This window comes from Dipodomys ordii, unplaced genomic scaffold, assembly GCF_000151885.1.
Source record: "Dipodomys ordii isolate 6190 unplaced genomic scaffold, Dord_2.0 Scaffold16, whole genome shotgun sequence".
In the NCBI taxonomy this organism is placed as follows: domain Eukaryota; kingdom Metazoa; phylum Chordata; class Mammalia; order Rodentia; family Heteromyidae; genus Dipodomys; species Dipodomys ordii.
In genome coordinates, this window is record NW_012267232.1 from 16,703,105 (window position 1) to 16,731,041 (window position 27,937).

Below are 27,937 nucleotides of genomic sequence, written 5' to 3' on the forward strand. Positions count from 1 at the left end.
TTTTCTTTTTGCTTATGTGGTGCTGAGGAATCAAACCCAGGGCCTCATGCATGCAAGGCAAGCGCTCTACCACTGAGCCACCTTCCCAGCCCGAGTCTGTGAAACTCTTATCTCCAATAAACCACCAGAAAACCAAAAGTGGTGCTGTGGCTCAAGCGGTAGAGCTAGATGGATAGCCTTGAGCTGAAGAGCTGAGGGACAGTACCCAGGCCCACATTTAAGCATTACAACCAACAACAAACAAACAGAAAAGTCACACATATTTACACATTCGCATTTTATTAGCATTGAATTTAGTACTTTTCTGAATTTACATACTATATGGTATCTGATTTAATTAACTTGTTGATTATCAAAGCCAAGGATGTTACAACTATTTACTCTGGAAAAGTTTGCATCTCGATTATTCTTTGTATGGGTAGAAAAGTTAAAATAGAAATGAGACAGTAAAAATAATGTAAGTTCTGGGCATGGGGGTACCATTTTGGTGGCACTGGGGAGGCTGTGGTAGGAGGATTTGAAGTTTGAGGACAACCTGAGATACTACTTAGCAAAACTATATTCAAAACTAAGCCAAATGAAAACAAAATAAAGTCACATAGCCAGTGACTCAGAAAGAGCTTTCCTAAGTTATACATATGTATATTCAATTAACAATCCAAATAGTATGTCTTCACGGAAGTTGCTTAAAACTCTTTGCCAATTTCCCTCCTGAGAATGGGTATATTATGAGTGACTCAACTGGTTACAAATATGTTTAGCTCAATGCCTGACAAAGGTACATATCCACAGAATATATTACAGTTTGCTGGGTAGGCTGAATAAAGACTAAAGGTTGCAGAGTGCTCTTTACTAGCACACTCAGTCCACTTTCCAAATAACTTTTTTTTTGTTGTTGTTCAGTAGCATTGGGCTTATTTATTTATTTATTGCCAGTCCTGGGGTTTGAACTCTGGGTCTGGGCACTGTCCCTGAGCTCCTTTTTGCTCAAGGCTAGCACTCTACCATTTGAACCACAGCACCACTTCCTGCTTTTTCTGTTTAGGTGGTACTAAGGAATTGAATCCAGGGCTTCATGCATGCTAGGCAAGCACTCTACCACTAATCCACATTCCCTGCCCTTATTGTTATTATAAAGGTGATATACAGAAGGATTACAGTTACATAAGTCAGATAATGAATATTTCCCTGGGGGAAGGGATTGCAATCCTGCTTTTCTTAGGGATAAAAATTTACATGAAGACAAAAACAGAAACATGCTTCTAGACAGAAATACTGGCAAAGTTACAATTAAAATCTGTCTTTCCTTTATGCTCAATTTAAAATGAGATATAAAGCAAGATATACTAAGTAATTCCTAAGTTCATTATTATAGTATACTACTAAAATATTAGCAAGAAAGTATGTTTCTACTAAATGTATGTCACTCTATGGAACAACTAGAACCATATACATCAATGGCTCTAATCAAAGTGTAAATCTGAGCACACTCAGGCCTGCAGGCTTCCTTTTCCTCCATTGCCCAGAGGTGGCACAATTCTACACACAAGATTACATTTCCTTTTGTACAGTATCATCTCTTCCCTTGTTATCTTCCAGTCCCTTTCTCCTGTCTCCAAGAACTGAATAGTTCACTTTCAACAAAGTGTCTAATAAGCTCCACTGCACTTTTTCACTCTTCATCCCATAAGTTATTTTATTTTTTTTTTGGTCGGTCATGGGGCCTGAACTCGGGCCTGGGCGCTGTCCTTCAGCTCTTCAGCTCAAAGCGAGCACTCTACCACTTGAGCCATAGCACCACTTCTGGCTTTTTCTGCTTATGTGGTGCTGAGGAATCGAACCCAGGGCCTCATGCACGCAAGGCAAGCATTCTGCCACTGAGCCACCTTCCCAGCCCATCCCATGAGTTCTGTATTCCTCTATGCTCCCAAAGATAGACATGTGATAGACAAAGACATGATTTCATGCAGAAAGAAAAGAGACCTCTTGTTTCATATCTTGAAGTTTGTTTTGATATATATGTGTGTGTTATTTTATATAAACATAAAGTGGCACATAAGCATCATATCTTTGTGTTTCTCCCTTAAGAGTACCCTCTTTTGGTCTCACTGTATGTGAGGGTCTAGAATCCTATATAATTTATCATAGCTCAGTATGTTTTAGATCTGACTTTTGCATATGAAAGAAAACATGCACCATTTGTCTAAGCTTGGCTTACTTCCCTTAATATGATTTGTTCTAGGTCCATTCATTTCCCTGCAAATGATATGTTATTCTTTCTAATGGCTGTATAAAATTCCATTGTATATAGGTATAACCTTATTTCTTGTTATGTTGTTTCTAATCTAATGTGAACTGAGAAATTCGTTTCCACTGTTTAAACAAGTTAAGACTAGACATAGTTCAGTTCTAAGAGAAGGCCTAGGGATCCACATAAATTTCTGCATGTTGACTGCCTAGATGACTTCCTAATTCCTAGATTCCCATTTATGTCCCAAATAATAGAACTCTCTCACTTGAATGACCTCTATGTATTGTTTCTTATGTTGAATAGTTGCCTCAATAAAAAGAGAAATGAGGGTGAGGAAGGAGAGGAAAAGGAGGGATGAAGAAAGTGAACAGGTAGTTTCCTCATTTTCTGCTAGTTTGGAATTGGAATTTTTTTTTTTTTGGTGAGTCGTGGGACTTGAACTCTAGGCTTGGGTGCTGTCCCTGTACTCTTCAGCTCAAGGCGAGAGCTCTACCACTTGAGCTACAGTGCCACTTCCAGTTTTTGAGTGGTTTATTGGCTGGAATTGGAATATTGTCTAAAGGTATAGGGTGAACATTGACCTATGGGCTGCATAAGGCTCAGGGAATCATTTGGTCTAGACCTGCCAAGGCAATCACAGGCAGGACTCGTAATTCAATAAATTCAGCAGCTTTCTTCATAAAGACATAAACACTAATACCAGCTAACATCACAGGCCCTTGCAAAAAACAAACAAGCCAGGTACTGGTGGATCACACCTATAATTCTAGCTTCTTGGGAGGCTGAGATCTGAGAATCATGGTTCAAAGCCAGCCCAGGCAGGAAAGTCCATGAGACTCTTATCTCCAGTAAACCACAAGAAAACTGGAAGTGGAACCGTTGCTCAAGTAGTAGAATGCTCACCTTGAGTTGAAGAGCACAGGAACAGTACCCAAGTCCAGAGTTCAAGCCTGATGACCAACAAAAAACAACCCCCCACCCCAAACACAAAAACTTCCCCAGTTCTTCACTGATATAAGTCTCCAGATGAGTGATATACAAGGTTGTATAACCTTTAAGGGGTAAGTCAACTAGAAAGTCATGAAGTTATTAAGAGCTTGTCCTGGGGCCTCAATGTTTCTACTCTCTTTTGCTTCATTGAGTTGAATTTCAGTCTTGAGATGAATGGCTTTGTTTTGCTTCTCACTTCCTGTCATAATGTCTTGTTTCACCAAAGACCCAGTTATAGACTAGAACTTCCAAAATGGAGGCAAACCTCTGTGTGTGTGTGTGTGTGTGCGCGCGCACGCGCGCGCTGCTACTGTGGAGTTTGAACACTGAACCTCATGATATTGCCTGGCTTCTTACCATTTGAGCCACATCTCACGTTCAGCTTTTTGTTGGTTAATTAGACATAGAAACTAATTGGATTTGTTTGCTTAGGCTGGTTTTGAACCATAAGCCTCATGTCTCATGTTGAGCAGTTAGGAATGACAGGCATGAGTCACTGAGGCCTTTTCTTTTAAAGTGTTTGTTTGTTGTAATTTTTTATTATTATTATTTATTTATATTTTTTTTTGCCCGTCCTGGGGTTTGAACTCCGGGCCTGGGCACTGTTCCTGAGCTCCACTTCTGGCTTTTTTCTGTTTATGTGGTACTGAGGAATCAAAGCCAGGGCTTCAGACAGGCTAGGCAAGCATTCCACCACTAAGCCACATTCTCAGCCCTCTTTTTTTCTTTTTTTGCCCGTCCTGGGGCTCGAACTCCTAGGTACTGTCCCTGAGCCTCTCTGCACTCAAGGTTAGTACTCTACCACATCCTCACTTCCAGCTTTTTCTGTGTATGTGGACTAAGGAATCAAACCCTGGGCTTCATACATTCTAGGCAAGCACTTTACCACTCAGTCACATTCCCAGCCCAGAAGCCCTCTTTTTTTTTTTAATTGAGTAAATTTTTATTTTTATTTTTAATTTTTTATTATGAAAAATACCATACAGAGGGGTTACAATTACATGGGCAAGGTAATGAGTACATTTCTTATCAAGCATTGTTGCCTCCTTCTTTGTTTCTCCTTCCCATCTCTCTTCACGCCTCCCCCTCCTCCCAAGTTGTAAAGTTCGCCCTCTTTTAAAGTTAGTCATTACAGGTATTTGTGTGTGTTTCTGTGTATCTACTGGTCCTGGGGCTTGAACTCAGGCCCTGGGCACTGTCCCTGAGCTTTTCTGTTCAAGGCTACCTACCAGTCTACCACTTCAGGCTTTTGGGTATTAATTGGAGATAAGAGTCTCATGAACTTTTCTGACAGGGTTGGCATTAAACTGTTATCTCCAGATTTCAGCCTCCTGAGTAGCTAGGATTATAGATTTGAGCCACTAATACCCAGCAGTCACAAGTATTTTTGTTTTGTTAACTGAGAACTAGCTAACACAGTAACTGTTTCATTTACACTATTCAGTAGTCTCTTGGAACTTAAAAATGCTGTTAGGTTATGCAATAACCTAATGTATAGGACCTAAAATTCTTCTTTAATAAAAGCCTTATACCTTGCTATTTGTAAATTTTAAGCTTTAAGCAGTGATACTCAGACTACCAAATTTTAAGCACATACTACTTTTAGTATATGTTCATAAAAATATCATAAAATAAATCATTTGAATAGTTCAAGAATTTAATATTGTCCATTGGTAAAGATTTGTTCAAGGCATATCCATAGGCCACTGCCCAACTTTTCTACAGATGAGCTCCTTAGACTTGTTTATAGAGAATCAACCTACATTTTTTTCTCCCTGGTCCTGGTGCTTGAATTCAGGGCCTGCATGTTGTCTGTGAGCCTCTTTGTGCTCAAGGTTAGCCCTCTACCACTTGAGCCAAAGCACCACTTCCTGCTTTTTCTGAGTAGTTAATTGGAGATAATACTCTAATGGACTTTCCTGCCCAGGCTGGCTTCAAACCTGGATCCTCGGATCTCAGCCTCCTGAGTGGCTAGGTTTATAGGCGTGATTCACCAGTGCCTGTCTCTTGAGCTACAATTTCTAAGTACCAACAAAAAATTTTCCAAATTTTTTATTGTGATTAATAGTAATTAATAATTTCCCAAATTTCACAGTATTGTGGGATAGTGATGTTTAAAGTCACAAACACATTCTAACTTTCCTGGAGCAAATTGTCTATCATGGCATGAACTATATTCTAAAATATGGTTCTTGTCATGGTATAGTGAATACCATGGTGTATATTACTTTCTAGTTAGATTCTTATGAATTTAAGGAGAACAGAATATTTCAAAATAGCAAATAAAATCTTTAAATGTAGCTTTTCATTCATTAAGTTTTCTAATTATGAAAGAAACTACTGTTTGTTCCTATAACTTTATAGGATAATTATTTATAAAGTTCCTACTTTATTTATTTTTGGGTCTGGTCATGGGGCCTGAACTCTGGGCCTGGGCGCTGTCCCTCAGCTCTTCAGCTCAAGGCTAGCGCTCTACCACTTGAGCCACAGCACCACTTCCAGCTTTTTTCTTTTTGCTTATGTGGTGCTGAGGAATCGAACCCAGGGCCTCATGCATGCAAGGCAAGCGCTCTACCACTGAGCCACCTTCCAAGCCCAAAGTTCCTACTTTATAACAGTAATGTCCCTCTACCACATTTCCCCCAAGTAAAATACATTTCCCAACCTCCCTAATAGCTAGATACAGTGCTTGTGGACAAGTCTGGTTAATGATGGTTGTGTAATTTCTGGGGCTTTCTTTATTCTTTTTCCATTTGTGGGTTACCATTGTGGAGACAAATTTTGGTCTTGTTATTTTGGGGGGTCCGGTCATGGGGCCTGAACTCTGGGCCTGGGCACTGTCCCTCAGCTCTTCAGCTCAAGGCTAGCACTCTTGAGCCATAGCACCACTTCTGGCTTTTTTTTTTTTCTGCTTATGTGGTGCTGAGGAATCAAACACAGGACCTCAAGCATGCAAGGCAAGCGCTCTACCACTGAGCCACCTTCCCAGCCCAAGATATTATTTTGGAATTCTACAGTAGCAATCTCATGGCTCAATATAAAAACTAGAGTCCAGAAATCCATTGAAGAATTGGTAATAACTGAAGTTTAATTGGCATTTGAAGGTTGCTAAAGGTGAAATGTTCAGCCATTTTGTAAAATAATAAATCAATAATTTAAGTATGCAATTCCTTTAAAAATTTTAATTGTTATTATAAAGTTGATGTACAGAGTGGTTATAGCTACAAAGCTACATAAGGTGAAGAGTACATGTTTTTTCTTTTTTTTGCGGGGGGTGGGGGGGCAGTTTGGGACTTGAACTCAGGGCCTAGGTACTGTCCCTGAGCTTCTTTTTGCTCAAGGCTAGCACTCTACCACTTGAGCCATGGCACCACTTCTGGCCTTTTCTGTTTATATGGTACTGAGGAATCAACCCAGGGCTTCATGCATGCTAGACAAGCACTCTACCACTAAGCTACTTTTTCAGATCAAGAGTACATTTCTTTTTGGACAATGTCACCCTTTCCCTCACTTTCTCCCAGTTTAATTATGCAATTTTTAACCAAGGTAAGACACATAAATCAAAATGGCTTTAAGCCATATTAATCTATTAGGATATTACAGCATTTTCTTTCTTTTTTTAATCAGTCCTGGGCTTGAACTCAGGGTCTGGGTGTTGTCCCTGAGTCTCTCTGTGCTCAAGGCTAGTGCTCCACCACCAGAGCCACAGTGTCACTAAAAGGCTTTTTCTGAGTATTTACTGGAGATAAGAGTCTCAAGGACTTTCCTGCCTAGGTTGCCTCCTATCACAGCCTCCTGAGTAGCTAGGATTACAGGCTTGAGTTACAGGTGCCCAGCTCTGTAGCTGGTATGAGAATAAAACTAATGTGATGGGGGCTGGGAAGGTGGCTCAGTGGTAGAGTGCTTGCCTTGCATGCATGAAGCCCTGGGTTAGATTCCTCAGCACCACATAAGCAGGAAAAAAAAAAGCCGGAAGTGGTGCTATGGCTCAAGTGGTAGCGTGCTAACCTTGAGCTGAAGAGCTGAGGGAGAGGGCCCAGGCCCAGAGTTAAGGCCCCACAACCGGACCCTCCCCCCCCCAAAAAAAATACCTAATGTGATGAACTGAGTCTAGAGAATCTGATATAGTAGGTCAAACAAATTTGTACCAGTTTCTAAGAGCTAAACTTTCCAGCATTCCAGTATTGGTCTTGAGATAATTGGTCTCAGATAAAAGATAATCCAATAATTACAATCACAACTCTTAGCAACTGTTGACTTACTCGAGCAGATTGCTAAACTTCAGAAGGTTATTATGCTCACATCTTATCTCAGCTATTCTAGAATTGTAGGGTTGGGTTGCATGTGATAATAGCCCTTGCTTTTTGTTTGTGGATCTTAAACTCTGGGCCTTGGGTGCTATCCCTGCGCATTTCAGTTCAAGGAGAGCACTCTACTTAAGCCATAGTGCCACTTCTGATTTTCTGGTGGTTAATTGGAGATAAGAGTCTCACGGAATAATTTCGTGCCTAGTCTGGCTTTGAACTGTGATACTTAGATCTCAGCCTCCTGAGTAGCTAGGATTACAGGCTCAAGCCACTGGTGTCTGGCCAAAGACTTTTGTGCCCAGAGTTTATGGCACAGAAGGTGACATCTGTCTTCATCCTTTTTTTTTTTTTTGAGAGGGGTGGGTCCGGTCGTGGGGCTTGAACTCTGGGCCTGAGTGCTGTCCCTCAGCTCTTCAGCTCAAGGCTAGCACTCTACCACTTGAGACACAGCACCACTTCTGGCTTTTTTCTTTTTGCTTATGTGGTGCTGAGGAATCATGCATGCAAGGCAAGCATTCTACCACTGAGCCACCTTCCCAGCCCACCCTTGTTTTTTTAATACAAAGAAATTTGTCATAATCCAGGGAGAGCCACCAGAAAACTGGAAGTGGCACTGTGGCTCAAGTGGTAGAGCACTAGCCTTGAGCTGAAGAGCTTAGGGACAGTGCCTAGGCCCAGAGTTCAAGCCCCACAACCCACAAAAAGAAAAAAAAAAGAAATAATATTAATAAGTTACCTTTAAATCTTTACTTCAAAGTAGTATTGCTTATACTGAAGTAATCCAGGAAAGATATTCTATCCTATATCTGCAAGATATAGGATCTTTTTCATTAAATTATATGATCCACAAGAAAAGGATGCTTATTGTTAATACTGCTAACACTTTAGTAAGCTCTCAGTGAATAAATGTAGGATTTGGTTAAGTATGTGCCTTATAATCATTTTTTTAACATTAAAATTCTATAATTTATAAACATTAATTGTGTGGGGGTCATATAATTATTTTATTTTATTTTTTTGCTGGCCTTGGTCGATGTTCCTAAGCCTCTTTGTGCCGAAGGGTAACACTTTCCGATTTGATCCATAGTGCCACTTCCAGCTTTTTCTGAGTAGTTCATTGGAAATAAGAGTTATCAGGGACTTTCCTGCCCTAGCCGGCTCTGAACTGTGATCCTCAGATATCAGCCTCCTGGGTAGTTAGTATTATAGGCATGAGCCACTGCTGACCAGCTTTATTTTAGATTTAAAAACAGGTATAAATTACAGTTTTTGTTAATTAAAGGGGCTAATATGAGTAACTAAACATTCTATAGAGAGAATATACTAAAAGGTTGTTTATGTTTCTCTATTACTTAGGTGTAGATCACAACCTTAATGTTAACAACAATCAGTGGAGAACTGGTTAAAACACAGGTCCATAAGGCCAACCTAAATATTCTGATTTAGTAGTCTTGAGATGAGGTCCATGGATTTGATTTTCTAACACTCATAAATTAAACTGAGTACCTTCTGTCCTGGGGCTTATTTGTCACCAGCCACTTTCCTTCTTCTTCTTCTTTTCCTACTCCTCCTCCTCAGTTTTTCAGTTAATAAAAACAAGTTGAGGTAGGAGATAATTTTCCTTAAATTCAAATCGCTCTTTTTGCTAAAGTATTACATTAGCTCAACTGTAAGGTCCTTAGGAAGTGGGCCTGCTTTGAGTTAGTTGCTATTCTAGGTCAGCTCCGGGCTTGCCAGAGGGCAAGGGTTGCCCCAGGCTTCCCCCGCTGGGTTTCAGTATTTTCCAGGCAGGGCCTCCCTCCAGACAAACTCTTGATAGGATGCCAATCTAGGAAACCCAGCCTGGCCCACAGGGTCGGCCAACTCCACCCAGTCCACTAATCTCTTCAGAAACCTTGGAGCCCAGGGTGTCTAGGCTTGGCGAGAGACCACCCCGCAGCAGTGCAGCCTCCAGGTTCCGGTGATCCCGCCGCGAGCCAGTGCCCGAACCGCCTTCTCTGGGTACTCGCGGGATTGCTGCCCCTCTGGGAGCTCCCCCGGCTCCCTTCACCTGGAGAGGCGTCAGGCCTGCGTTCAGCGGAGACCCCGCTCACCCGGCTCAGCACTCGCTACCCGTCGTCGTGCGGCTGCCCACCATGTCCACCAAGCCCACCAAATCCAACGTCGGCTTACTGCGCGAGATTTCTCAGCAGATCTTGGCCGGTGGTTCTGCTGGTAAGGCCGCCCCCACTCTACCGCAAGTTAGTCGCTTTCCCCATCTCGTGCCCCGAAACGTTTCTCAGATAAGTCTCCCAACCGAAGTTTTGCCTGCTTTCTCAAAATTCCACAAAGCCGGGGCAGTGTCCAACCTGGGGTAGCTTAAAGCAAAGGAGACCTGAGCTGGCCGCTGAGGCCCGGTGTCCCAGGTAAAGTTGCCCCAGCGCCTGTGCCAGTTGCTCCAGGGTTCCTGGTCTTCTGTGTTCCTAGGCTAAAAACTAAGAGGCCTGCAATTTTTGAGGAATCTTTTTACTTGCTGACTATTTTACTTGAAATGATTCAATCCTGCCTGACTTAAGTTTGTTGTTAATTTTTTTCATTGTGAAAATACTGTACAGAGGGGTTACAATTACATGGGCAAGGTAATGAGTACATTTCTTACCAAGCATTGTAGCCTCCTCCTTTGTTTCCCCTTCCCATCCTTTCCCATCCTCCCCCCCTCCCCCCGCCCCCGTCCCCGTTGTTTATTTTGTAGATTTTTTTTTTCTTCCAAGTTATCATGGATCTTACAAGGATCCTGCCTTCCTCGATCAAGTATTATTGCAGAATTCTGGAAGTCTTCTGAATTCATGTTGTGTGTCTCGGGATTATATTGTGCCATAAACAGACGTAGTAACATTTATATGTATCTTAACACATAGAAACACTTTTGATATAATGGGTTCACATTAAATTAGAGAGATGTATACTGAGGGGAACAAAACATTTAGAAAAAGATCTACTATAACCAATCTTGAAACTAATAACTATTAAATGTGACTGTAGAAAGTTACTAATCAGGGGCTGGGAAGGTGGCTCAGTGGTAGAGCGCTTGCCTTGCATGCCTGAGGCCCCCGTTCTATTCCTCAGCACCACATAAGCAAAAAGAAAAAAGCCAGAATTGGCGCTGTGGCTCAAGTGGTAGAGCACTAGCCTTGAGCTGAAGAGCTGAGGGACAGCGCCCAAGCCCAGAGTTCAGGCCCCACGACCGGACCCAAAAAAAAAAAAGTTACTAATCATTGAATTATGCTTTGTTCACAAATTTTAAAAATATTTTAAAATGCTGGTTGAAATTTTAATCTTATATTTTCTGATACATTTTATTATAAATATATCACTACTAATTGGCATCTAATCATAAAAGTTTTATAAATGTAGGTATTCTTTCCACAACTTATTGTAACACTAATAAATTATATAAGATAATGATTGGAAGATGTCTGTTTAGCTAGTAAATTTAATTTTCAAAGAGATTTGAGCCGAGCACCAGTGGCTAAGCCAGCCCAGGCAGGAAAGTCCATGAGACTGTTAAACCACCAAAAAACCAGAAGTGGCCCTGTGACTCAAGTGGTAGAGTGCTCACCTTGAGCTGAAGAATGCAGGGACAGCGCCCAAGCCCAGAGTTCAAGCCTCACGACTGACTCCCTTCCCCCCAAAAAAGAGAGATTTGAATTTTTTGATAATAGTCATATTAAGACTACTTATCATGAACTACGTGTATCTCAGGGGAACCACAAGCACCATATGTATCACTCTGAACTTCTCTTTCTTTCTTTTTTCTTTCTTTTTTTTTGCCAATCCTGAGACTTGAACTCAGGGCCTGGGCACTGTCCCTGAGATCCTTTTTTCTCAAGGCTAGCGCTCTACCATTTGAGCCACAGCTCCACTTGCAGCTTTTTCTGTGTATGTGGTACTGAGGAACTAAACCCAGGGCTTCATGCATACTAGGCAAGCACTCTACCACTAAGCCACATTCCCAGCCCCTTTGTGCACTTTCCTATGGATGATGTTTCATTAATATAAAATTGGGACTTTCAGTTTTAACCATAATTATTCAATGTTCTTCTATTATTATGATGTCAGTGGCCCTGCTGTTTTCTTACTTGTTTTCTAGTAGTGATAATCCACCTGCATCAATTTATTCACAGTTTTTGGTGAAAGTCCACAATGTCCAAGGCTTTCCTAGCAATACTTGACTCACAAGATTCCCAGACTGTAACCCTGAACAAAGAAAGTTTAATTGGCTGCAAAAGAAAACAAAGCTAATTGATTAACATCCTAAGCTATGACCATTGATACATAAGTGTCTGCATATTGGTTTAAATTATTATATAGTAGGGCACAGCTACATTCAAAAGATGTTAAAAGATGTCAAATCCTTATATTGTTTTGTTTGATTATTTGATATAAATATAATGTGTGGTTCCATCTATAGTCGATACATATAGTTTCTACTATGGAATTACTGGAAAATAATGAGAGTATTTTTGTTTTTTTGTTGGTCATGGGGTTTGAACTCTGGGCTTGGGTGCTGTCATTGCGCTCTTCAGCTAAAGGTGAGCGCTCTACTGCTTGAGCCACAGAGCCACTTCCTAATTTAAGTAATTTATACTTTCATCATAATTAAAAAGAATCACATTTTATTTGGCCCAAAACATTTACATAAAACTATATTTACTTCAGCTGTAATGATGTAGGCTAATCCTATTATACATACTAGACTAAGAGCCAGAAAGAAAGAAACATATAAGAGTGGTAGAATTTTAATAAAAAGAAGGTGCATTTGAGTCTTTGAAACTAGAGTTCTGATTACTGATACTATCTCCTGTGTGGGTATTATATGATCTTCTGATTGTAAAGGTCAAAAATACATTCTGAGATAATGTTCTTTTAAGGGGGAAAAAACATTGGGGAGATTTATTTTAGAAATACTATAGTTTCTTTTGGAATTCATTGCTTTCCTGGAAGAGCATTCCTGGAACAGACTGAAATTAGGCTGGAACATTTGAGAACTCAGGAAGTAAACTCTCTGTTTCTTACTTTTTTGTTAAGTTTTCAAAAATCCTCAAAGCAGAAAGGTAGAAGACTAATTATAGGCAAGAGTGTTCTACGGCTATTAGGATGGCTTGCTATACTTCCTCAGATTTTCTTGATAAAGAGTAAATTATGCCCAAATACTTACACAGACTGCAAAACCAAGTCATTGTGGCATCAAGTTTCCTGTGATCCTAATAACTCAGATAACAATGAACCTAAAGAGGCCAGAGGATAAAATTTTAGTGGCCACCCCCTGCTATTGAGATGCTACCTTTAAACCATGGCAAAACATTTTTATAGACATTCTGAAGTTTGTATCTATAACCTAAATGGGAGTAAGGTGGAAAGCCTATGTTCAACTGAAACTGAGGAGATGGATAAGATAAGGTCTTGTAGCAGCCTTCCACTAGATAGGAAATGTAACTTCTCAGTAGCTCACTGGGTAGCCTGTCTCCCCATTCATTTGCAGAAGTCATAGAACACGTGTGGTTGAGTTTTGCCTGGCCAGTTATGTGGAGATACACATGGCTGTTAGGTTGCTCTCAGATAGAGCTATTTCCCTGTGTTCTCCTGATGTTGTGAGCACTCTTTATTTCTTAGAGTTAACTGTTTATATTCAGCTCTTGAATCCATGTGGTGCAACCTGGTCCCCAGCAGCTTCTGAATATACATGTTCTTGACTAGTCTTCCCAGGAGAGCATTAGAGACTGACTTGCTTTTTAAAATTTTAGGTCAAATTGTAGGGAAAGATTCAAACCAGTGTTGTCAGGGACCTACCTTACTACCAGGCAATTACAGCCAATCCCTGTGTGAAGGCTGGGATAGATGGGATGTGGATGTCTGTGGGGATCTTAAGAAACTAGGTACATCAGGAGAAGAACAATACATAACAATATGTGTCTGTCTTTTATTGCAAGATGACTTATGTTAGAGTACCAGCTATGAGACAAAAACTGAACAAAAGAGCAAGGCTCTGAGTTCAGACCCCGGCACCAGCACCAGCACCAATATATATGTGTGACAAACATATGTGTGTATATATACATACATATATGTATGTGTATACAGATACATGAATATATATACTTATATATACTTACGTATGTATTTATCTCTCAGTCTTGAATTTGTAGTTATTGCTATTATATACAGATATATATATATAATGGTAACTTTGTCTTATGTGATAAAGTTCAGGACAAGTCAATACGTACTGGAATTTTGAAACGCAGGCTATGTTCTCAGATGGTCATTTCCCCCAAACTTCCATAGGGATTTTTTTTTTTTTGGTTGTAGGGCTTGAATTCAGGGCCTGAGCACTGTCCCTCAGCTCTTCAGCTCAAGGCTAGCACTCTACCACTTGAGACACAGCATCACTTCTGGGTTTTTCTGCTTCTGTGGTGTTGAGGAATTAAACCCAGGGCCTCATGCATGCAAGGCAAGCACTCTACCACTAAGCCACCTTCCCAGCCCCTATTTGAGATTGTTGGTTTTTGTTTTTGTCAGTCATGGGGTTTGAACTCTGGGCCTGGGCGCTGTCCCTCAGATCTTCAGTTCAAGGTAAGCGCTCTACCACTTGAGCCACGGCCCACTTCCAGTTTCTTGTGGTTTATTGGAGGTAAAAGTCTCCTGGACTTTCCTTGCTCGGGCTGGCTTTGAACCACAAACCTCAGATCTCAACCTCCTGAGTAGCTAGGATTACAGGCATAAGCCCCTGCACCCAGCTTCTTGCTTTATTTTATACCTACACATCTGAACCTGTATTTTAAGATAGCCATAGTCATTGGTTTGTACTTTAATGTTTTGAAGAAACCACTGTGTTCGAAAACCTTATAGCAAAAATATTCTGTAGAGGGGGAAGGAAAAGCTAGACTTTAAGGATTTGTAAGAAAAAAAATTTTCTTGATGATCATTGCTGATTAGAGACAAAAAATGAATTTTGTACTCTATTATATGCGCTCAATTTAGCTTTCAGACTTATTTTCCACAGCTCTCCTACACCTATTCTGTTTCCTAAGTCTTTTCACCTTTCTTCAATGTTATCTCTATTCTCAATTCTTGGAATGTCTTCCTGTATTTTCTGTTGAAATCTTATCCATATTCAAGGGTACAGCTTGAAAATGGTTTCCAAGTGGCATTTAAAGCTTCATCTAGCTTTAATATTCTCATTAGCACGAGAATGGTAGAGTGAGGAAGATAGTTTAGTGGTAGAGTGCTTGCCTAGCATGCATGGAGCCCTGGATTCAATTCCTCAGTACCACATACACAGAAAAAGGCAGATGTAGCACTGTGGCTCAAGTGGTAGAGTGCTAGCCTGGCACAAAAGAAGCTAGGGACAGTGCCAGGCCCTGAGTTCAAGTCCCAAGACTGGCAAAAATGAAAGAAAAAAAAGAAAAAAAATGTTGAAGCCAGGTCTCAGTGACTTATACTTGTAATCCTAGCTATTGAGGAGGCTGAGATCTTAGGATCTGGGTTCAAAGCTAGTCCAGGCAGAAAAGTCCCTCTGAGTCTTATCTCCTATTAACCACTCAAAAAACAAAGTGGATCTGTGGCTCAAAGTGGTAGAGCACTAACTTTGAGCAAAAGAGCTCAGGGACAGTGCCAGGCCCTGAGTTCAAGCCCCACAACTGCTGAAAAAAGATGTAAATAAAAGTAGCAAACATCTCTTGAGTAAATACTAAATGCCAGTTCAAAGCTTTATGTGTATTATCATTTTTAATAACCCCCAAATCCTAGAAGGTAAGCATGGTGTAATCCCTATTTATAGATAATGAAAGTGATACACAGAGAATAATTAACATGCCCATGGTTGCCAAAACATGCAACCATTTTTTTTTCAGAAATTAGATGTATGAAGGCCTGAATGTTATTCCCATTGATAAATATTTTTAGAAGTTGGAGAGATCAAATCATGTTTACTATTGCTGATCTGTTTGTAGCTTCTACTAGTTTACATTCATTTTTAAAAAGCTCATGATCAAATACAATCCTTACTGTCTTTTTACTAAGTATTATTGTGTTCATATGTAGGGTGCCTATAATTAGCTTTCAACCCAAAGAAAATGTAGTCATTGTTGTCCTCAGTCTATCCATGGCTTCTGTATATAGTTGGATTTGTTTTGGACTAAAATAGCGTTCTGGCCACAATAGCAAATAGGAACCAAAGTCTAGCCTATCTGCAGACAGCAACAGTAACAGAATTCCTCTATACTTGTTACATCTCCCAAGAACCTTGGCCTCAGAACCTCTTGAGTCCCATACCATCATGTTGCCAGCACACTAGGAGAGCTCTAGTAGTCTCTTTTTCTTCCTCCCTCTCTCTCTCTCTTTCTTTTTTTCTTTCTTTCTTTCCCTTCCTTCCTTCCTTCCTTTCTTCCTTTCTTTTTCTTCCTTCCTTCCTTTCTTTCTTCCTTCTTTCCTTTCTTTCTTTCTTTCTTTCTTTCTTTCTTTCTTTCTTTCTTTCTTTCTTTCTTTCTTTCTTTCTTTCTTTCTTTCTTTCTTTCTCTTTCTTTTTTGCCAGTCATGGAACCTGAACTCTGGGCCTGGACGCTGTCCTTCAGCTCTTCAGCTCAAGGCTAGTGCTCTACCACTTGAGCCACAGCACCACTTCTGGATTTTTCTGCTTATGTGGTGCTGAGGAATTAAACCCAGGGACTCATGCATGCAAGGCAAGCACTCTACCACTGAGCTACCTTCCCAGCCCTCAAGTAGTGTTTCTTATTATCACATAGTCAGAGCTTACTTGTAGTCAGGAGCATGGTTCCACCATTTTCTCTAATGACCAGGTTGGGCCCTGCCATGTGTTCCTAAAAACACATGGATTGTTCTAATTTTGGTGTCATGTAGGAGGAGCCTTTCAGGCCTATTAGATGGTCATTTACTCCAAACTCTGAGAGCACTTTTTTTTTTTTTTTTTTTTTTGGTCAATTGTGGGACTTAACTCTGGGCTTGGGTGCTGTCCCTCAGCTCTTCAGCTCAAGGCTAGTGCTCTACTACTTGAGCCACAGCTCCACTTCCAGTTTTCTGAGTGGTTTATTAGAGATTAGAGTATCACTGACTTTCCTGACCAGGCTGGCTTTGAACTGCGATCCTCAGATCTCAGCCTCCTGAGTAGCTAGGATTATAGGTGTGAGCCACCAGCACTTGGCTTCAGAGGACTTTTGTACCCATTCTCAGAATTTGCCAGAATCTCTGACAGAATCTGCTTAGTCCCTGGGAGATCTTAATCTGTCAGGCCTCCTTATGAAGATATCACCTAAGCCATGTATAGGCCAGATCCACAACTGGCAAACCTAGGGACTTCCTCCTATGTCCCACAATTTTACTAATATCCCTCCAACTCTGCCAGTCCCTCTCAGAATGTCTCCCAGAATTTATTCCAATCTATGTTCTACTTACTTGATCATTCTGCAGTTATGACACTGATTTATTCTGCAGAATTGCTAGGCTGATGTTACCTCCTCTACAGCCCCATCCTAGGTCCCAGTATCTATCTTGTAAGTATATACCCCATCACATATGTTTTTTAATTTGTACATTTCCCCAGGGGCTATTGCTTTCATTTAAATTAATTGTGTTAGTCCATTTGTCCTGGAACTAAATTTGAGGATTTTGTGGTAAATATAGTTCAAGTTCATTACCTTCAACAAATCAAGTGAGGGTGTAATGACAGACCTTTTTTTTTGTGGAATAAGGATGAAGGGCATCTTGGAATTCTTGCATATGAGAGCACATGTTAATTGTTATTTTTTTTTCCTGAAGGGGAAAGTCTTCATTAAGAAAATTCCCTTTTTTATTTTATGTACTTTATATAAGAATCCTAGCTTTTCTCTTGCTATATTAATAGTTAGAATATAGTTAAAAGAGATGCTTTAGTCATCAGTATATATGCTAGAAGTACTCTGAATTTTAATTTTGTTCTAGGTAATAAAAGGGCTGATGCACCCAGGGGGTAATCAGGTTAAATTTTTGATCAAGGAAAATTCTTTTTCAGAATGGGTGCAAAGGGAACACACATGTGATTTAGATAAATGGCACCTTTGGAAATTTGGGATTTGAGGAACTATAATTGTTTGATAATAAAGAGCAGGTTGTAGTGAAACAGGTGAGCCTTTATGACACATCAAAGGGAGGCTGGAACCCATTATCTGGATAATTAAGGAGGAAAACAAATTCCCTCTTATTTTAACCACATAGGAAGGAACTCTGTTGCTCAAATTAATTATAAAATACCTTTAAGGTATGTATTTTAATTAAAATGTAGTCTATCTTTCTTTGAGAAAAATCTAGTTTTTAGAAATATAAAATTTAAGGGCAAATAAAGGTTCCGTGGCCACATTTTAGAAGATTTCTTATTATACTTGCCTTCCTTGAAAGATGAAAGTTTAAAAAATGTAAGTATTACCAGTAATGTGGGTATGTGATTCCAACTGACATAAACAAAACAACTTTCTTAGTGGTTTTGGAATACTTTTACACCAGCTCCTCTTTATCCCTCTCCCTGACTGACTAGAATATCTCAGAGTATTGAGACCCCTGTGTATTAGAGGATAGCACAGCAGGGACTGTTATGACTATATTGATAAGTACATATCAGAAACCAAAGTATACAACTTTTTTCTTCATCTCTGAAGAGACAAATACTCAGAAGTTCACCTCATTATACTATTGATACTTACAACAACACTTGGAAATATTATGTTGCAACCATTCAGCACTTCCTTAATTTCTGTATGTTGCTAGCAATTCCTGTTATTTCACTTCAGTATCTGTGTTTGGCATTACATGGTATTCTCTTCCCATAAGCCTGTTTAGGTCCAAATTTCCCTTATGAAGATACCAATCATTGGATTAAGGCCTGCTGTAATACAGTACAACCTCATTTTAACCTGATTTATATCTTCAAAGAGTATTTTCAAGTAAGGTCCCATTTATAAGTGCCAGCAACATATCTTTCACAGAGATACAATTTTACCTACAATTGACATTTTTCTCCTGTTACTGTATTTCTCCACATCTCAGGTATAGTCTTATGTTCCTTTTTCTTTTCACTGTCAACCTTTAAGAAAAGTTTCTCACTTTGTCTTCAGCCTTCTACAATTGCATATCTGTATTTAGTTTTTTTTTGTTGTAATTACTGTTATCTGTCATTTTTCTGTTTCTGATTTGATCTACTGCCTGTAGAATTTAACATATCTCACCACTTTTCCTCTTTATGGTTGTTGCTATGAGTGTTTTCCATCCTCTTCTTTCTATCTGATCACTCTTTTAGAGTCTCCTCTTTGCCTTTCCTGGAAATCAGTACTCTACAGGCCTGTATTTTCTCTGTTTCATAGTTTGTTATCTCCCTGAAGTTCACCACTCTCTGGCTTCAGAATTATCTATTTGCAGGCCCTGGTCTATTATCTCCAACTTCTGTGTCTTGGCAACGCACACATGGACTGATAGTCAAGGTGATATTTTTCAACAATATTTCAGAGGTATATTTTAAAATTAATACTAGACCTTCAAATACCATTTTCTCTTCATTGTATAGTTGAGCTTATCTCTCTTTGAGTTCAGTATTTCTATTTATTCCTCTTAGAAGAAGTAATAAATGAGCCTCATGCTGGTGGCTTGCAGCTTACCATGGGAAGCTCAAGGAGGTTGAACTTAGAGCCTGGGAACTAGCCCTGACCTTCTTTTCCTCAAGACTAGCACTCTACCACTTGAGCTACAGCACCACTTCTGGCTTTTTCTGTTTATGTGGTACTGAGGAATCAAACCCAGGGCTTCAGCCTGCAATAAATCTTCTTGAGTGCAAATATTTATTGAATGATGAAACTGTGCAAAGCACTTTGTTTATATTAACTTTGTTATTTCTTGAAGATAAGGGAAGTGGAACTTATTGAAATGGATTACTTTACTCAAAGCCAGTAATAGTACTCAAACTCTGCTCTCTTTGCTTTCAAAACTTGAGCTGTCCAGCAATTACTCTTTCCTACTCTTTAGGGTTCAGGGTAGGAAGTCAGCCAGGCAGCCTCATGCAAAGTATTGCTTTTATAAGATGTATTTTCTGATTGTATTAAATATCTGGAGCTGATGTGGGAACTGAAGTATAAAATGAAAAAACAAAACAGAGCCTGTCCTTGGTGTAACAGGCCACTATTTTTTTTTTTTTTTTTGCCAGTCATGGGGCCTGAGCTCTGGGCCTGGGTGCTGTCCTTCAGCTCTTCAGCTCAAGGCTAGCTCCCTACCACTTGAGTCACAGCGCCACTTCTGGCTTTTTCTGCTTATGTGGTGCTGAGGAATCGAAAGCAGAGCTACCACTGAGCCACCTTCCCAGCCCCCAGGCCACTTAAAAAACAACAACACAGGATCTTTAAATGCTCATCATATCTCATCAAGTATGGTATTCTTTCCTATTACACAGGAGTGGCCTCTCAGTATCAGCAGTCAGCTATTTTCTGCATCCTCTACTTTCAGCTCATTACCCATGCTTTAACTCACATGTATTATTAATGGAACCTTTGCATAACCAGATTATATACTAGAGTGACTCCTATAGTGAAAGCAGCCCCTTGGAGGACAAACAGAGCCTGTCTATGATAAAGGAATCTTAAGTTTTATGAAATGGATATATCTTGAGGCTTTTCCTTTCCATGAGTCTGGTTGATCCAGGTTAGATGCAAGGATGAATTTAGTCCAGAGTTTATGAAAGTGAGGCAAGCTGGGCACCAGTGGCTCATGCTTGTAATCCTACCTACTAAGGAGGCTAAGATGTGACGATTGTGGTTTGAATCTGGCTCCAGCAGAACAGTCCCGGTGAGACTTATCACCAATTAACCACTCAAAACTGGAAGTGGAGCTGTGGCTCAAGTGGAAGAGCCTTGAGCACAAAGAGGCTCAGGAATGGTGCCCAGGCTCTGAGTTCAAGCCCCACAACTGACAAAACAAACAAAAGAAAAACTAGGGAAATGTATAACTTCCTTTTCTCTGCAGACAGATGAAATAAATATGTTAAATAGAATTGTAGGACCCCTAGAACATAATTGTGCCTAAGAGTTTTACAAAATGAGTGAAATAGGAGGACAGAAATGGCATTTTTATTAATATATTAATATTTCTTAAAGTTACCAGGATTTATGGATTACCAAGTACGTCAAATGTCAGAGTAATACAATGTTGGAAAACGTTTTATTTCTTGTTGCTGCAGTTGCTGTTGTATTATTATGATTATCTTTTTGGGAAATAGTTGTAGTGATAGACTAAAAAATTTGTAATAAATTCCAGAGATGTGAGAAATGAACTGGGTTATTTTGATGATTCTGACTAGCAAAATACATTTGATTGGCAGTTGTTCACCTGACATGAAATCTATTATATATTAATCAGTATTTATGGAGACCTATAGATGGCACTGTTGGCCTATAATTTAGTGTTTTGCTGTCAAAGAACCCTCTCTGCAGAAAAGTGTTAGATTTACAGGTGTGTAAACTCTTCTCTTACTAAGCATTTGGAGCAGATGCCTTCAGGCACCTTATATAGATCATAATAGATTCGGTAGTTGAAATTACTTTTGTAATAAAATTTCCATTTTATTATAATTTTCAGCTATGGCAAATAGCCATCTAAGTATAAATGTACATATATAAATTACTAATAAATATAGTTGAAAAAGATTACTTGTTTGCTATAGTATTTATGTGTGGTGATCTTGCTCTGGAATTTAAAGTAGAATTCTGGGTCAAACAAAATTGTTAATATGCTTGGCAGAAATATATTAATTGCTTTTAGATTTTAGAGATTACCTAAAAATCCCAGATAACATAATTTCTCAGAATTGTTTGTGCTATAGTATTTATTATTCTAATAATAAATTATAAATGTCTGAGTTAAAATCCCAAATTCATAATTTTTATTTATGTGAATGAGGCTGTTGAAAAATACCATTTGTTTTCCTATTGTGATCCTTAGCATAAGAAAGTGGATAGACATATGAATAATTATAGTCTCATTAATCCTAAACTCCAACTTTATCCCATTCACACAAAAATTAAAATTTAGACTGATAAATACTGTGTTGTGGATTTAGTTTGTTAATGGGTACTATCTGGAGTGTGTTACTTTTGTAAACAAAATTTTAACCACAAGATGGCAATATAACTTTCCCATGTCTTAAAAAATTTCTCTCTCTCTTTACTATATTCAGCTATTTTTTATTCTCTCTTAATGAGAGCTGTATAGAGTGAAAGACTTTCAGGACAACTATAAGGAGGATAAATACTGAAAGTACTTAACATAAGATGTAGATGGAAGTGGCACCGTGGTTCAAGTGGTAGAGCGGCTCGCCTTCAGCTGAAGAGCTCAGAGAAAGCACCCAGACCCAAAGTTCAAGCCCCACAATCAACAAAAATAAAGATGTAGAAAACCCTAATGTTACTTTTGATCTAATGTTTATAATTTAGTTACACTGAGAAAGCATTAATAGTCTTCAACTATAGAATAAAAATGTGATGATACTAATGAACTGAGGCATGTAGACAACAATCTTAGAGAATAATATAGAAAAAGGAAGACAAAAAGATTATAGATATTATTATCATTTACAATGATTTTAAAAATAAGAGTAATCATCAGGCACTGGTAGCTTATGCCTTTAATCCCATCTTCTTAGTTGGCTGAGATAGGAGGCTCATGGTTCAAAGCCAGCCCAAGCAAAAAACCCATGAGACTCTTATATCCAATTAATTACCAAAAAAGCTAGAAGTGGAGCTGTGGCTCAACTGGTTGAGTGCTAGCTAGCTCAAAAGGGATAATGCCTAGCCCTTGAGTTTAAGTCCCAGGACCAGCACACACACAGACACACAGACACAGACACAGACGCACACAGACACGCACACAGACACACAGACACACAGACACACACACACACACCACACACACACACACACACACACACACAATGTAGTGGCAAGAATAAGGTCTACATGATTCTTCCTAGACTTAAATCTTCTGTATTAAGAAAATGGATCATCTCTCCATTCAATAGTGGGTATTTAAATAGCTATTATCTGGTATTATATGTACTTATAATATTTTCATTGGTATGCTTACATAATATTCAGTATTATGTTTCACTTTGCAAGGATATTCTTCATAATTATTTTAGTTTTCTTTGATTCTTCTGTGATTAAAAGATTGTACTGTAAAGAAGTCTTGTAAAGAGCAGTCTTTATTTAGATAGAGGTTGTCTTGCTTATTTTGTATTTCTAGGCTAGGTCCAGTGTTTAATCACTCAAAAAACATGTTTTTATTCTAATAACATTATCCATAAAACAAATCACATCGAGACTTGTTTTGCTTAGATGACCTTTCCTAATGTGGCAAAGGTTTAAAAAAAAAAAAACCTCCTAAGATTACAGGGGCTGGGAAGGTGGCTCAGTGGTAGAGTGCTTGCCTTGCATGCATGAAGCCCTGGGTTCGATTCCTCAGCACCACATAAGCAGAAAAAGCTGGAAATGGCGCTATAGCTCAAGTGGTAGAGTGCTAGCCTTGAGCTGAAGAGCTGAGGGACAGCGCCCAGGCCCAGAGTTCAGGCCCCACAACTGGTAAAAAAAAAAAAAAAAAAAAGATTACAGAACCTTATTTTGCTATGAAATGAAAGTGGAGGGACTTTTTCGTTTGGTTTCATTTCTTTTCTATTCCTTTCTTTCTTTTCTGTTCTTTCCTTTTTTTGGTTGGTTGTAGGGCTTGAACTCTGGGCTTGGGCACTGTCCTTGAGCTCTTCAGCTCAAGGTGAACACTGTACCATTTGAGCCACAGCTCCACTTCTGGTTTTCTTGTGGTTTATTGGAGATAAGGTCTCATGGACTTTCCTGCCCAGGCTGGCTTTGAACTGTGATCCTCAGATCTCAGCCTCCTGAGTTGCTAGGATTACAGACATGAGCCACCCACCCCCAGCTGAGGGACTGTTTCTTAAAGGAGCAATATTTTCCCAGAGCAGCACTAAAAACTAGAGCATTTGCTTTTTGACCTAAGATATATGTAAATACAAATGATACTATTCTAATTAGTAAGATATCCTCATAATAAGAATACTGACATTTAACCAATGTAAGATACCCAGATACTACTTGTATGTAATTATACACAGAAGTTTTTTTTTTTGTGAAAACTGAAAAGCAAGTATTTTACTTTTCATTATTTGTATATCTTAGGAATACTGTACATGGTTTTGTAAAACAGTTTCTCTAATAGGCAAGGTCTTGTTATATAGTTCAGGCTGGCTTGTACTCTTGGGATTATAGGCTTATAGAACTTTACTTGACTCTAAAACAATTTTTTGTCGGCAGGTTGAATTCTTTTAAAAAGAATAATAGTTATTATGCATAAGAAGAACATATAAACCAGATGCCAAGGGCTCACGCCTGTAATCCTAACTACTCAGGAGGCTGAGATTTGAGGACCTTGGTTCAAAGCCAGACTGGGCAGGAAAATCTGTGAGACTCTTATCTCTAATAAACCACCAGAAGGGGCTGGGAAGGTGGCTCAGTGGTAGAGGTCTTGCCTTGCATGCATGAGGCCCTGGGTTCGATTCCCCAGTACCACATAAGCAAAAAGAAAAAAAAAGCCACAAGTGGTACAGTGGCTCAAGTGGTAGAGCGCTAGCCTGAGCTGAAGAGCAGAGGGACAGCGCCCAGGCCCAGAGTTCAGGCCCTATGACCGGACCCCCCAAAATAAATAAATAAAAAATAATAAACCACCAGAAAACCGGAAGTGGTACTGTGGCTGAAGTGGTTGAGCACTTGCCTTGTGCTGAGAAGGTGAGGGACAGTGACCAGGCCCAGAGTTCAAGCCCATGACTGAAAAAAAAAAAAAAAGAACATATGAGAAATGTAGTTACATGCATGAGAAAAAAGTATAGTTTCATGTTCAAGTTCTAAAAAATCTCTAGTTTTAGATGAACAGCTTGAAATCAGATTGGGTTTTTCCTTGGAGCATAATTAAGTTTTCTATCTTAATATTTTAAGTTACATATATAATATCTGAATAAGTACAAGTACTATTAAAAAGAGCTTTTAACCCTGGAGCATTAGGATTTTTAAGTTCCAAAATAGGATACTATGTCTTTTTTTTTTTTTTTGTCCAGTCTGGGGCTTGAACTCAGAGCCTGATCACTGTTCCTAAGCTTATTTTGCTCCAGGCTAGCACTGTACCACTTGAGCCACAGCACCATTTCTGGCTTTTTCTGAGGAATCCAACCCAGGGCTTCATGCATGCTAGGAAAGCGTTCTACCACTAAGCCACATTCACAGTCCTATACGTATCTTTTTTTTTCTTTTTTTGGGGGGGGTCCGTTGTGGGGCCTGAACTCTGGGCCTGGGCGCTGTCCCTCAGCTCTTCACTCAAGGCGAGCACTTTACCACTTGAGCCACAGTGCCACTTCCGGCTTTTTTCTTATGTGGTGCTGAAGAATCGAACCCAGGGCCTCGAGCATGCAAGGCAAGTGCTCTACCACTGAGCCACCTTCCCAGCCCCCCTATACGTATCTTATACTGATCTATTTTGGAGTTAACATAGTTCTCCAAACTTAGCACAGTTGATAAACTTTTGAGTATGTGGTACTCCTGGTACTTTTAAGTACAAGGAAACAATCATAATTGACATAAGCAAGAGACATCCATCCTTACCTCCACGAGAGAAGATCCTTTTTAGGATAATAAAAGTTAGGCAAAGGAAGGTGGTATTCTAAAGGAATTCTGATGGCTTTACTGCCTATCATCAGATCCCAACTCTCTTAGTTTCAGGTAGCTTGGACAGTGTCTTAACTTCCTTAAAATGGAGATAAAATCTAGTCTACTTCTGGAGGTTGTTTGAATAATCCAATGAGTTGATAAGTAGACTTGTGATATCCATGGATATATGATTCCAAGGAGACTTCTCCACTCCTCAGGAAAAACCACACGTGCTTGGGGTATGTAGAATTTAGAACTGCACTGCCAGTGCTTCATTTTTCTTATAATATTGCCTGACTGCTACTGAAGACATAACACCTTTAAACCAACCTAAAATTTCACTTATTCACTTAAAATTAGTCACATTAACGTGTGTATATGTGTGTGTGAGAGAGAGAGAGAGAAAGAGAGAGAGAGAGAGAGAGACAGACAGATAGACACTGCATACTGCATATACATATGTGCCTGAACGCCTGTGCACTGTTTCTGGGGCTTGAACTCAGAGCTTATATGATCCCTGGTGTTTATTTTTAACTTTATTTTTTACTGAAGGCTAGCACTATGCCACTTGAGACACAGCTCTACATGCAGATTTTTGGTAGTTTATTAGTTTATTGGGGGGCTTCCATGCCAGAGCTGGTTTGGAACTTGGTCCTTAGAGCTCAGCTTCCTGAGCAACTAGGATTACAAGTGTCAGAGATGGTGCCCAGCTAATCATATTAACTTTTGCATTGAAGTTGGGGCATCATTTACTTTTTTTTGCGGGGGGGGGCTAGTCCTGGGGCTTGAACTCTGTTCTGGGTGCTGTCCCTGAGCTTTTTGCTCAAAGCAAGGACTCTACCACTTGAGCCACAGTGCCACTTCTGGCTTTTTGACTAGTTCATTGGAGGTAAGAGTGCCATAGAATTTCCTGCCTGGCCTGGCTTTGTACTTCCATCCTCAGATCTCAGCCTCCTGATTAGCTAGGATTACTAGCCTGAACCACAGCTTTCTGGCTCATTTGTTTTTTAGAAGACATCTTTTCTTTCTTTTTTGCTTTTTCCTTTTTTCTAGTTCTGGGGCTTGATCTCTGGGCCTGGACACTGTTCCTGAGCTCCATATACTCAAGCAAGGCTAGCAGTTTACCACTGGAACCTCAGTGTTACTTCCTGCTTTTTCTGTGATTAATTGTAGATAAGATGGACTTTCCTACCCAGGCTGGCTTGGAGAGCCACAATCTGAAGATCTTAGCATCCTGAGTAGCTGGGATTACAGGTGTGAGCCACTGGCGCCCAGCTGGCATATTTTCATAACAAGGGAAATAGCAGCTCATACAATAATTTAAACATAACTGATGATAAGTCAGGACTTCTCCTCATCAACTGAGGTACATAATTCATACCTAAATTTAAGATTTTTAAAAAAATTTGTGGGACCATGCTTGGTCAAAACCTTGTCTATATGGTACATTCACAAATAAGGCAGGCTTACTATACCTGCAAAGGGCTTAGAATTGGCTTAATTTTTAATGATTGCTCTGGATTAGTTATAAATGGAGAAGGAAAATGTGTAAGTCTAGGTATTTTCTCCAAATAACACATGATAGGATATATATATATATATATATATATATATATATATATATATATATATATATCCTATCATACATGTTAAATTGTTGCATTTGATCACCCTTTGTCCTTGTTTCACCATTTTGTTATTTCATTTCCCGTTCCCAAATCCGATAAACATATATACAAGACAGGGTACCAGAATAAATAACAGTGACTACTGGGGATAAACTAAAGGAAAAAATAAACTAAAGAAAAAAATAAACCAAAGAAAAAAATTAAATAAAAAGAAAGAACTTAATGCCGGGCGCTGGTGGCTCACGCCTATAATCCTAGCTACTCAGGAGGCTGAGATCTGAGGATCACGGTTCAAAGCCAACTCCGGGCAGGAGAGACCTTGAGACCCCTATCTCCAATAAACCACCAGAAAACCGGAAGTGGCGCTGTAGCTCAAGTGGTAGAGCGCTCGCCTTGAGCTGAAGAGCTGAGGGACAGCGCCCAGGCCCAGAGTTTAAGCCCCACGACCGACCAAAAAAAAAAAAAAAAGAACTTGATACAGCACATTGATGACAAGAAGGTCAACCACAGAAAAAGACCTTGTTTCCTTATCTTGGTAAACATCATTTTGTATGGTCATATATTCAGAGCTATTGAGCTATTGTGATCCTCTGCTAGGACTATCCTAGACATATACTACTTATTATGAATGAAGGAAACCATGGAGCCTATGTTTCTTGGGGTTACTTCACTTAATATGATTTTTTCCAAGTCTTCCCATTTCTTTACAAATGGGGAAATATTCTTTCTGATGGAAGCATATTGTGGGATATCTGAGTTGGTTCCATAGCTTAGCTATGGTAAATAATGCTGCAATGAACAGTTGTGCTGGTGGATTTAGTGTGGCCTCCCTTGTGATCATTTGGGTAAATGCCCAGGAGTGGGATTGCTGGATCATAGGGGAGATCTGTTTAGTCTTTTTTTTTTAATTGCGAAAATACTGTACAGAGGGGTTACAATTACATGGGCAAGATAATGAGTACATTTCTTATCAAGCATTGTAGCCTCCTCCTT

The 27,937-nt window shown here is 39.5% G+C and overlaps 1 protein-coding gene across 1 annotated transcript in view; it reads left to right on the forward strand.

The window, feature by feature from the left end:
* The first annotated feature begins 9,473 nt into the window (after positions 1-9,473).
* Slc25a21 (solute carrier family 25 (mitochondrial oxoadipate carrier), member 21) overlaps positions 9,474-27,937 on the forward strand; it is a 517,201-nt gene continuing 498,737 nt past the window's right edge. Inside the window, exon 1 of the mRNA XM_013012257.1 lies at positions 9,474-9,762. Within this exon, the coding sequence (XP_012867711.1) occupies positions 9,684-9,762 (79 nt within the window). The 5' untranslated portion in view covers positions 9,474-9,683. The remainder of the gene's footprint in view (positions 9,763-27,937) is intronic.